Below are 12,489 nucleotides of genomic sequence, written 5' to 3' on the forward strand. Positions count from 1 at the left end.
ATTGGTTGAAATATTATAGGTAATTTAATGTTGTTTTAAGACAGCAAATGTTTTCTTTGAACAAAGAAACATGCACTACCGATGTTAATAGAGGGAGCCATCCCCCCTGCCATGCTTGTACTTATTCCCCTATCTTGGCAGATGGACGATTCCTGGATATCTCATTCTGATTGGCCAGCGTCATGTTTGTCTGTCCTCCTGATTGGTTTAAACTTTCAAAAGTTTTATCACATATGTGATAATCAAAAATTTAATGCATGGCTGTTACGGCGTCATAACCAGCATGAAATGGGGCCTTCTGATTGGCCCACGTCCCCTGGCTATATGATAATGATCTTTAACGGCATTTTGTACTTTGTTACGTTTCCTATTGACCTTTGAAATGCCCAGTGACCGACATTGTACCACTACTGTTAATCAAACACTGTGTGTTTGAGATTACTGAGGTACCTTTTGTCAAGGGGTAATTTTCCACGGTTCAATATAAATGAATATAGCCATACAGCTAGTTTACAGGGTTACAAGGAACATATATAATTATACGATTTAGACATACAGGAAGTAAATTATTAACTAAACTTGAAAACAATGGTGGATTGCTTTTCTAAAGATGTAGATGGACTTAATAAATATCATCATTGTACTGTAGTTACCTTGGTGTTTTTTATTGAATGATAAAGGTTATCATAGTTCTAGGAAAAACGATTCCACCGTGCACGATGTGATGATTTCTAATTAGATGTAACGCTAGTTCACCTTTATCCGTTCTCTTTCAAAACAGCACATTTAGAGATATCAAGTCGACGGACGGTTGTTTCAAATTGTAATATTTTCAAAATATAGCAGTTTGAGTTCAAATTTCGTTGGCCTGCTTTTGAAAACAACGGATATAGGTTACCCCGCGGATAAAGATGAACTAGTGTTAACTTTACCAGTCGGGTTTGCTTTGTGGGTGTTTGTGGCCTATTCTGCGTTTCTACGTCTGTCAGTTTTTTGTTTCTTTTGTTCCACCTCCTCGGATCAAGGAGCTTTTATCTGATAAAAGATCGGATCGTCCAAAAACAAAACAAAAAGAAACGAAGGTGGAAACACTAAAATGACCACAAGAGATCTATAAAACAAGCACAACCGATACACATCTGCTCGGAGACAAGTGCGACCGTGTGTGAAAGTGGGCTGTATTACCTTTAATTTCTTATATCCCAGAAGCGGATCGAGGATAATAAGATAACCTATTCAATTATTTGTGTACTGTGATAAAAGGTGACGTTATTGTATATTTGGGCTCCAAAATACGTCCTTGTATATTGAAGTATTAAATTGCAAGGTACGTTAATTTACGATTTGCTCAGTGTATCATATTTTGTGTCCATTGACCCATTACTTTGTAAGGTTCCTCCAATGATTTTATTTGTGTCGGTACCGGTTCCACGCGGGTATTTTGAAATGCGACACTGGGCGTAGTGCGTTACAGAACAGTGGAGTTTCAGACATAGTTTAACACCGAGTCAGAAGGCCTCCGGCGTTAGGTAGTAACAAGGAGCTTAAAAAAAGGTGATTTTTAACCTCCTTGGTAGTATCGATAAATCACCACTCTAGCTACATTTTGCTGCTTACAAAATACAAGCACACACATACAGACACACACACAAAAACACGCACACACACACGCCGCGAGCACGCGCACGCGCACACACACACATACATACAAACGTTCAAAGTAAAAGAGGAAGACGTGAAAGAACCGAGAATAAAGAATATTTTGTTTGATATAACGTTAATGTTACTTTGTTCTGTGTGTTTGGCCAACCTTACTGACCACTCAGATTTCATAATTCTGAAGGCTACCACACAAATTTCACTTCAAACTAGAACTCCCAAACTACTAGTAGTTTCACTACAGATCTACAACTTTAGCCAAGGCTAACGTTACCTCGCTAGTTTCAATTCTACAAGTACGGTCAAGGCTACCAAACAACATATGTTGACATTTTTTCGTCATGAGGAGAAAATGTTATGATATCTTTTAATCAGCCGAAAATTAATGAGCGTGCTGGTGGTGCAATCCATAGAATTTACTTGCTGTGGATTCACACTAAGAAAATAAAATAAAATAAACTCAAACCCCATGGAACAGCATGTATGTTTTACATTTTACAGACCCTTGGCCTTATGCTACATGTCTACAAACTTTTATATAGTATCACTTTAACTTATTAATTCTAGAAGTCTACAGCCGTCTATTCCTAGCTTGTCCAGCTAACTGTTTGAAGGTTGAGTGTTCGCAATCCATCAGCAAGGAACCTTCAGGCGGGTTTCCTCCTCCGCACACATATAGGCCTTCAGGGTACGTCTGACAAGTCTGGACATCTGAGTTCATTCTCATGTTCTGTTGATGTCAGTGCGGTTCTAAATTCTCTAGGACGACACCATGGCAACAAGGTGTTCCAGAATAGTCCATAATTTTGGCAGGTAAAGGCAGTGTATTTTTGTAAGTTGTTTTCAAAGAGTTTCTTTTATGCGATACATGGAAACTGTCAAAGATGCTTACTTCATCAGTACCAACATCGTCTCAAGCGTTTCAAGTTAACCGCCTTTCCCTGTCGATTGATAATTCCGTGTACAAAACTTACAGCACCCCTTCTTTACCAGTGATGGAATGGCTGTTTCGAATGTATCAACCGTTGACTTTCAAATCTCGCACTTGTGGCTTTGACACCGTAGAGGAAGGTTCTACCCTTTTCTCTCCGAGTTCGAATCGCATTCTGAAAACGCTTGAAAGCACTTCGACATGGGTTCTTTCTCACCGATGTTTTCTTCGCTGTACGCCGCTGGACCTCTCACAGCTGAGCAGTGCGCCTGGGAAGTTATGAGACCTTTCCGGGTCTTCGGCCCCGCCTGGATGCGGAACGCCGGCCGCCCCGTCAGGCAGGAGCTCCCCGACCACGTCCGCTTCTGTGAAGACTGTGGACGGCCTCACGACGACGTCGAGACCACCTGGCGGGTCTCAGGAGGAACTGCAGGAGGGTACCTGGCGCTGCTGCCTCCTCAGGGCCCCGCCTGTGACACCTGTGGCCGCCGTACTGGCGTGACCTGTACCATACGGCTCGTACGGTGGGGACAGGGATGGCGAGTCGTCGAGTGGCACCGCTTCGACTTCCTCCTCATGGGCACTGACATCTGGGGGACGCTGGACGAGTCACCCGTCTCCTTTCTGGTGGAGGACCACTGGGAGGACGACACCTACCGAGCTGGCGACGAAGTCCATTTCCCCTACTTGGTAGGGCTGTTCCAGACCCTTCGAGAGGGAGCGCCTTCTGAGATCGTGGCCGCCAATGACGACATCCTCGCCTGGATCAGCAACGAGGAGTACACGGTCGGTGTTGAGATGGACGACGAGCTGTTGGACGTGGAAGAGGACCACTCGACGCCTTGGGTGGTGGAGTTGGAGGACCTCTTCATGCAGCATCCACAGTAAGGCAGACACCAACACTGTTTTACCCGACTGTGACAGTCACTATTACATGATGACTCATATCGTCCAAAAGACACTTGTGACTCTAAATCGTACATCACAAGACTTATCACGGAAATACGGAAAGTACGGACAGTATGGTTTCATCATGACGAGATTAGAACGTTGACAACATTTGAAACCTAACGGAAGATGGATTGAAGATAATCTGTGTGATTCAGGAGTTGGGGGTGGCGCTAGGTTGACGCTAAGGACTGTATCCCTCCATCTTGGCATATTTTTCAAATGCTTCATTCTTCGACGTTTCTTTTCGGTCTGATATAGTTTTCCCTTTCGACTATGACACGCCACCGACAAAATAGACAGACGCGAAGTTGACGTACGCGTAGTGAAAAAAATTATTAACGTCCGATTAACAATTAATTTTTTTTCAACTGACCAGGATTTCATAATGCTAAACGTTTCTTTTTCAACTGGTCTTTTGTTGTTACTATATAACACGTATTGTGTTCAGTAAGTTTAAAGCGTTTTTTTTTATCCTGTTCCGCTGACCGAACGTTGAATCGTAATGTAGTTCACTCACTAAGTCTAAGGCGCCTGCTAAGAGTCTCCTTGAAATTTCAACGCGTGTCAAAATTTAAGAGATGTGCAAAAAAATGTGTTTGCACGAAAGTTGGCATGGAATTATGATGTGTGTGTGGTTTGGAAACTTTTGATGAGCACAAAAATTACGCGCATTCTGTGGCCTGAATTGCTATACAACGTGGAAAAAATCTCAACAAATAGTCGAGTTTATATCACAAAATTATTCGTCAAAGAACGTAGTACGTTTCTCTTCAGGCCCGTTTGGCTCGTGAGAAAAAAAATGCAAATTTCCCCCGGCAAATGGAGACCACCTTGCCGTGGTGCCGGGGCCCAGGTGCCGGGACGGTTAGCGTGTGTTTGCAGGTTCTCTTCGCGGTGTTGGGAGATGTGAGGCCGATGACATGAGGTGAGCGCCACCGCTAGATTTGTTCACCTTAATCGGAATTCAGGAAACGTCGCAGGTGAGCTAGTTACAGGTGTTAAGGCGCGAGGCTGGACTTAAACAACGGTTTGGACAATCATTTGTGAGTTGAACGTGTAGCCAACTATTTTACCTTCGCCAATAAGTTTATAGAAGGAAAGAAATGCTCGAATACGGATTTCCAAGCGGTTTTGTGGTTACTGGGCGCTATGGCTGGCTAGGGACAATAACCTATATCATAACTCTTTAACTTGGCCAATAAAAAATCGCATTTACTTGGGACATCATATTGTGCACTAAGGGGATGAAGACAATAGAATGGCTTTTCAAACGAGTGTGATTGAAACCAGTAACCACAATTTTTCAATTATAGAATTCATGATGTATCTAAAATTATAATCATCGCGATGTATTTTATGTCAACTTGGCTTAGTTTGCAAAGACTTCATCGTTAGTGTTACCCCTTGTGTGAAGTGGTATCGTCTATCCAACATGGCTCCAAAGTGACTGAAAACTCGTGCAACTCCGTATTAAATCGTTCAGATTTAATTATTTCCGCCATGACATTTAGCTCATGACCTGGTACCGCTTATTTCGAGTAACAAGACAACTACAGACCGTACGAACGATGACCCTGCCGCCGAGGAAAGCCGAAAACATGGACCGGGAAGTAACGCTGCCGACTTCCGGGTCAGCAGACGACGGCGAGTTTTACGTCTGCAGTTGTTTCTTTACCAATAATTTCTACCTGAAGGACTACAACGTGCACGTGATGTACAGGGATGACGTGCAGTTTGGAGAGGAGTACAAGCAGGTTTGGCTTGACGTTAACGTTTTCTCCATGTAATATAACAACAGTATGTACAACGTTTTTATGTGTTTACAGCGAAAGAACGCCCCCCCTCACCCGTGTACGTGCGATTGTGTAACGACTAGACCAGATCGACTTTGATAGCTGACAATAATTACGTTGTATCACTTTCAAAATCAATCCTTCACTGTTGTGATGTTTTTGAGAAGTATCAGAGCAGTGTACAAAAGCTTGTTGATTAGATCTTTACTTTGTGAAAAGAAAGAACATATAAAAACTCTTAACAATGTCTTTAAGTTATTGTTACATTGGTTTGTAAACCATTCAAAATCAAATGTTGCAGGTAATGAAGAAATATGGATGCGGTACAGATGAACAGTGGAACCAAGTCCTTGCACAGGTGACTATTATGCACCAGTTTTATACTTGTGTCCAAGCATGCTCAGAGCTTGTATTAAAGGCCACATATTTGGCAAAGACAGATTTACCACACAAACGATTAACCAGAACTCAGTTTTGCACACTGTATATGTGTGTGTGTGTGTGCATGAGTATGTGTGTTTGTGTGTGTGTGAGTGTGTTTGTGTTTGCTTGAGTGTGTGTGTGTGCTTTAGTGTGTGTGTGTGTGTGAGTGTGTGTGTGCGTGAGTGTTTTTGTGTGTGTGTGTGCTTGAGTGTGTGTGTGTGTGTATCTGCTTGAGTGTGTGTGTGCGTGTTTGTGTGTGTGTGTGTGTGTGTGTGAGTGTGTTTGTGTCTGTGTGTGTGTGCGTGAGTGTTTGTGTGTGTGTGTTTTCTTATGTGTGTGTGTGTGTGTGTGTGCGCTCTTGTGTGTGAGTGTGTGTGTGTGCATGTGTGTGGACTTGGCAAATTTGGGCCTTCTAGCAGCTATCCCTGGTACTGCAGCAGAACTTCCATCTTATGTTTTGTCCTTAACTTGCTAATATCATCTCGATGTTTTGGTGGCAGACAGCATTTGATGTCAGTAAAAAGTAATTGTTTGTACATTGAATGCCCCTTTTCTAACTATAGGTAAAGAGTGAGTTAGAGAGAAGACAGAACTTGTTTCAGCAGTCTCTGGAGAGAAGCAGGCAGATCAGAACACAGTACAGACCACTTCATCCTCAAGTGTACACATTACAGGTAGGTGGCTCCCAGTATAAGGTCTGCAATAAATGGAAAAGAATGTAAAGAAAAGAAGAGCTGAAATACCAAGAAAACATATCACTATATTATCAGTCCATAACTGCAAATGTCATTCAGCACCAAGGAAAGATACCACTTGTATTGTATACAATTGTAGATATTTTTCAGCACCCATTTTACAACTAGGGGGAAGTACCATTTACAGCTGTAAGGACAGATATCAAGGACAGATATCACTTTACATTTCATTATCATGAATGTCATTCAGCACCAAGGACAGATATCATTTTGCAATTGTCAATGTCATTTAGTGCCAAGGAAATATGTCATCTACAACTGTGAATGTCATTCAGCAACAAGGGCAGGTATCATTTTGCAATTGTTAATGTCATTCATTGCCAAGGAAAGACGTCATTTACAACTGTGAATGACATTCAGTACCAAGGAAAGACGTCATTTACAACTGTGAATGACATTCAGTACCAAGGAAAGATATCATTCTACAATTGTGTATGTCTTTCAGCACCAACAAGAGACATAGTTTTACATTTGTGAAATGTAATTCAGCACCAATGAAATGAATTATTTCACAACAGCTGTAAATGTCATTCAGCACCAAGGACAGATATCATAATACAATTGTGAATATAATTCAGCTCCAAGGGCAGGTGAATCACTGTGAATGAATGTGAATGTCATTTAGCATCAGGAACATTTATTGTGGTAAAAGTTTGCCTTCCAGAAATTTACATTGGAGCATTTAAAGTATGTGTGCTTTTTTATTTTATTTCATTGGACTTTTTTGTGTTTTCAACATTCAGGAATCCTTCTTTGCACCAGAGTTCCTGGAGTTTGTCGAACTGTCCAGAAGAAGTAACACTACTCCAGAAGATGTTATGAAATTTGTTACCTCGCAGCCAGGTCAGTAGGTCAGATTCTGTATACTTTTGCACTAGTTTATTGCTTCGTACAGATTCAAACCATGTTCTTCTCTGAATAGCAATTGTGTGACTGCTAGAGATGTGTATGAGAAGATAGTCCAAAACATGATATTGTATCCACATTTGCTCCCGCCACTTTTCATGATACATGTGTAGGGCTCAAAATACCACCTGCATATGCAGGTTAGTGTTATTAGCAGTGCATTGACTGTTACCACTTACAGAATATGAAATAATAGCAGTGATTCCTGAACAATTTTAGATTGATCCATACTTCCTAACTTCAGAGTAGTGCAGGTAAAATTTGTCTGGTGCAGGTAATTTTTCATGTTGCCTGCACCAGTGCAGGTATGCAGAAAAAAGTATTTCGAGCCCTGATTTGTATTACTGAATTTAGAAAAGCTCAAGGACAAAAGCAGCAATATTCACACAATTGTACTTACAAGTATGTCTATAGTGTTTAAGGTGTTCTAAGTTGTAACTGTCTTTAGTAATAAAATTGGCACATCTAAAAATTATTGACTTCATGCCTTTAAAGGTATACTACGTAATATTTTTGAATCACCACCCAGAACTAGTCCCTCCTGGCTGTAAACAACATCTTCCAGGCCTCCAGTAGGCACCCTACAGGGTGGGGGTAATCAGTGCATGGGGGTCCATGTAGGAAGATCAGTTTGTAGACATGTTTGTATGATGCACATGTTTCAACTTGTCTCACAGTGACTGAGCCTTGGTATTCAATGCTAATTATAAAGTGTAGATTTAGCTTCCTATGTAAAGAAATGGCAGGAAAATCTACTTTTTGTATTGTCCAAATATTACGTAGTGTAGCTTTAAGACAACATTCAACCCTGAAAGAGTAGTCTGTGTAACGCAAACTCCGCTATCGCGATTAAATCAGGCTACTGAAAGAGTACTTTAGTAAAGCTTTTGCTTTGTCTAACCATGACTTATTTGTGGGTTATCTGCACGATTTTTCAGATGATAGAGTTTATGAGTTCCCTGTCTTCACCAAGCAGTTCTGTCAACAGTTCATGGAAGAAATCACTCACTTTGAAGACAGCGATTTTCCTAAAGGCAGACCAAACACAATGAACAACTATGGAGTGAGTTCTAATTCATTCCACAACTATTTTTGCATGTCACATGGGAATAAGAAATAAGTGAAAGAAAGAATAAATGTATGTTTTCTCACTTTACAGTTTTTGTCAAGGCAATTTTGTTTCTTTTTTTTTTCATGGCCAAAAATATGATACACACTGTGATGTTTCATATTCTTTGCAAACAAAGGTACCATAAGAACATAAACGCATATAAAATGTATATGATTATCATGCTACCTCGACAGGTTGTCCTATTACAGCTGTTTACTTTTATAGTGTATAAGACACCTCCATTAATAGTCGAAAAGCCTGTGAATATCAAAAATGTATATACAATAGAATACTTCAAAGTCCATTTCCGGTTGGAGGCGCACCCAGGGGCGAGTCGTTCTATCTATCAGTAGCCTTGTGACGCGAAGATCAAATTTCGTTTTTAACAGGCGAACAGTGTTTACCTCTCACTTACAAATGTATGTGTATATTGATTGTATAGTGATACCTTTGTTTGATTTAGTCCTAAAATGATGCATTGGGGTGTCTTATACACTTTAATTCATTACTGTAGATTCTCCTGAATGAGCTTGGCTTTGATGAAGGTTTTATCACACCACTGAGGACTGACTATCTACGACCCATCTGTAGACTCCTGTATCCAGACTGGGGAGGAGATGCACTGGACTCTCATAAGGTATCATGTTTTTCAGGAAGATTGTAACGGCTAGGAAAATATGTTGTGTATCCTGTTTCCCTACCTACCTGGAAAGACCTGTCAAACCTAGACTTTTTTTGGATGGGCAATGGGGTCACATAGTTTCCAGTAACTGTTTACTTAGAATTTTATTCAGCCTGCTTCCTATTCAAGTAGAAAAACTGCTCGTCCTGTCCAATGAGGTATAAAAAAAGCAACAAATTTATAATTATCATTCTCAAAAAAAAATTGACATTGGAAATATAAGTGTCCTCATGCACTTCAGTGTTACATTGTTGAACTGGAGTTTTAAAAGTAAAATCCCTATCTATACTGACCCTGATCTTTTTCAGTCATTTTGATCAGTCATTTGTCAGAAACTCCCTAGTATATAACACAGTCATTTTGATTACATGTAGTCCTCAATTGTTCAAAACTGTTGTTTCAAACAACCAGGCATTTGTGGTGACATACAAGCTACGAGAGGACCTGGACCTGAGCTATCACTATGACAACGCAGAAGTCACACTGAATGTCTCCCTGGGGAAGGACTTTGAAGAGGGATCTTTGTACTTTGGAAACATGAGACAGGTAATACACAATGGTTTGATCAGTTAAGGTTCTTACCTATGGCTATACTGGTCTTCAAATTACACTAATGACAAAGATACATGTATACAGGCTGATGATTCTGTATAGTAGTACTACATGATGAAATCTGAACCTTTGTAGCACTAGATTAGCTGTTTACTTCTGGGGGTACGGACACTACTTGGGGTACGGACACCGCTGGGGGTACGGACACTACTTTGGGTACGGACACTACTGGGGGTACGGACACTACTTGGGTACGGACATTACTGGGACACGGACAGAACTGGGGATACGGACACTACTGGGGGTACGGACACTACTTGGGTACGGACATTACTGGGACACGGACAGAACTGGGGATACGGACACTACTGGGGGTACGGACACTACTTGGGTACGGACATTACTGGGACACGGACAGAACTGGGGATACGGACACTACTGGGGATACGGACACTACTTGGATACGGACAGAACTGGGGGCACGGACACTACTTGGATACGGACACTACTGGGGTACGGACACTACTGGGGGTACGGACACTACTGGGGGTACGGACACTACTGGGGGTATGGACACTACTGGGGGTACGGACACTACTGGGGGTACGGACACTACTGGGGGTACGGACACTACTGGTGTACCGACACAACTGTGGGTATGACACTCCTGGGGGTACAAACACTTCTTTGGGCACAAACAATTGAGGGGTATGGACAGTACTGGGGATACGGACACTACTGGTGGTATGGACATTACTGGGGGCACAGACACTCTTTTACTGATCCTTTGGCATAACAGTAAGCTGTTTTTTTCAAGCATTTATGATTTTCACATGTATGTCCAAACCTAATGCAGGTTGTACAGTCCCAGCCCAGTTACCGTGAACACAAGCACCGTCCCACGTACGGGCTCCTACACCGCGGCCAGCACAAACATGGCGCCATGCCGATCGACGACGGAGAACGCTACAATCTCATCATCTGGATGAGGTCGTCTAAGGTCAGGAACCAACTCTGCCCCATGTGCGACCAACAACCGACGCTGGTGCGGACTGTGGGGTTCGGAGACGGGTTTACGAAAGAGACGAAAACTGTAGACGTGTGTTGTGCAAGCTAGCATTGAATCCGTACTTACTCAAGACACTTACTTTGACATGAACTTACTAGAATGAAGTAGTATTCTGTGCAGCCTATATATAGTAATGTTTGTTGCCTGAAATTTGTATTTTCATGTTCAAATTGTTGATTGAAAATTATCAAAATTAGATTCATTTACAATACAAGGGTAATTTTAATTGGCAATGTTAAATCTTTAAGAATCTGTATATTTTAAAAGAATGATACTTATTTTTACACATACTTTATTTTACAAGAAATTATAGATTAAACTTGAAATCAAAAGATGGCAACTTTGATTTTACAACAGAGTTCATTTATTCTGTATGAACATTAAATATCAATCAAAAATTGCTTTGAGCTGTACTATCACAGGACATGGTGTGAGCTCACACTTTGTAAACATAAAGTGACAGTGTTTGCAAGTCTCAATCCATGTGTAAACAAAATATATGTACATCTTCTGTACTGACATTGTGCATATATTTACAGACATTCACCAAATATATAACATTATATTTCAGGCATGCAAATCCATATTTAATAATTACAAATAGAATTCATTACTTTGTATACTATATAAACCAGCAGAAATATTTGTTATTGTGTGGAACATGTTATTATATAATAACTTTCAACATTCTTCAATTCTACACGTATTGTGTCGTACATGCTGTAGCTATGACTTCACCACCAGTGCATTCTTCAGCATTTCAGATGAGGAAGCTGGGGTGGGTATAGTGTTGTCAAATATTGTTAGAATCTGTCTTTTCTGACAGGCTACATATATGACATTTTTTTTCTGTGTCAGGTAGACATTACAATCAGACAGAGTTGGCAATTGGAATCAGCAAATGAAGAGGTATTTGCTTCAAACTTTTCATGTCACTTTAGATCAATGGACTGACTTAAAAAGTTATGATTTATAATTTATAAGACTGGAGATCACCCTAACACTTTCCTAGCATCCTGAACGAACCCTCTGTCTACAGAGAGTCTCCAATCAGGATTTAAATTAATGTCAGATCACAATCTTTACCCTCGCATATATGCATATACTAACTGAATTCACATAACCAGGACCTCCCATCGACACTTTTGTCACTGGTGCACTACTAGAATTCATCACACAAAGCTAGAAGGCAAAAGCAGCACTTGTGATGGAAGAAACCTACAGACTGTTGTGAAACATCATAATGTGTACATCTTATACAACACTGTCTTTGCATGGTAACCAATAGTCTTATCCAACACACGAATCTCAAGTCATCAGCAACACAAAGCAACGTGGTCTTCATATTAAGTGTCTTAGATGGATCCATAGCAGTAAGACTTGTGAATCTCCAACTCCTTTGCTGAAGTGTACATCTTGTCACAGGCCTCGCACACAAAGGTGTCCATCCTGTGGTAGTCATGGGGAGATTCTCTGGACACTGGTCTCTTACTGGTTTCTGTAAAAGAAAGACAAATTCTCAATATAATAATAGAAAAACAAATGTTTACTCTGATAAAGCAGATGAAATTTATAGACATTGACAGTAGACATTATTTTAGATCATTTAAGACACATAAAACAAGATCCTGTAAAATAGCATTTCAGTTTACTGGGA

The 12,489-nt window shown here is 40.8% G+C and overlaps 2 protein-coding genes across 4 annotated transcripts in view; one reads left to right on the top strand and one right to left on the bottom strand.

The window, feature by feature from the left end:
- The window catches only part of LOC118426514 (coiled-coil domain-containing protein 157-like), a 1,184,186-nt gene that overhangs the window by 1,157,545 nt on the left and 14,152 nt on the right, over positions 1-12,489 (bottom strand). The window lies entirely within an intron of this gene.
- On the top strand, positions 4,366-11,387 carry LOC118426538 (2-oxoglutarate and iron-dependent oxygenase domain-containing protein 2-like). 2 transcript variants are annotated; one of them, XM_035836024.1, is made up of 9 exons: positions 4,366-4,466; positions 5,236-5,295; positions 5,636-5,692; positions 6,321-6,431; positions 7,256-7,355; positions 8,357-8,481; positions 9,044-9,166; positions 9,623-9,757; positions 10,620-11,387. In XM_035836024.1, exons 2-9 carry the CDS (start codon positions 5,254-5,256, stop codon positions 10,878-10,880), a joined length of 954 nt encoding a protein of 317 aa, XP_035691917.1. In that variant the 5' UTR covers positions 4,366-4,466; positions 5,236-5,253; the 3' UTR covers positions 10,881-11,387. The 2 variants fall into 2 exon arrangements, with proteins under 2 accessions (XP_035691917.1, XP_035691916.1); XM_035836023.1 differs by lacking the exon at positions 4,366-4,466 and having other exon boundaries at positions 4,538-5,295.

The sequence above is a fragment of the Branchiostoma floridae genome, chromosome 11 (assembly GCF_000003815.2).
Source record: "Branchiostoma floridae strain S238N-H82 chromosome 11, Bfl_VNyyK, whole genome shotgun sequence".
In the NCBI taxonomy this organism is placed as follows: domain Eukaryota; kingdom Metazoa; phylum Chordata; class Leptocardii; order Amphioxiformes; family Branchiostomatidae; genus Branchiostoma; species Branchiostoma floridae.

Coding starts and splice junctions, on each gene's coding strand:
- LOC118426538 (XM_035836023.1), top strand. CDS start 5,056: ATGACCTGGTACCGCTTATTTCGAGTAACAAGACAACTACAGACCGTA. Junction 8,482..9,043: donor ACACAATGAACAACTATGGA/GTGAGTTCTAAT, acceptor TCATTACTGTAG/ATTCTCCTGAATGAGCTTGG. Junction 9,167..9,622: donor ATGCACTGGACTCTCATAAG/GTATCATGTTTT, acceptor TCAAACAACCAG/GCATTTGTGGTGACATACAA.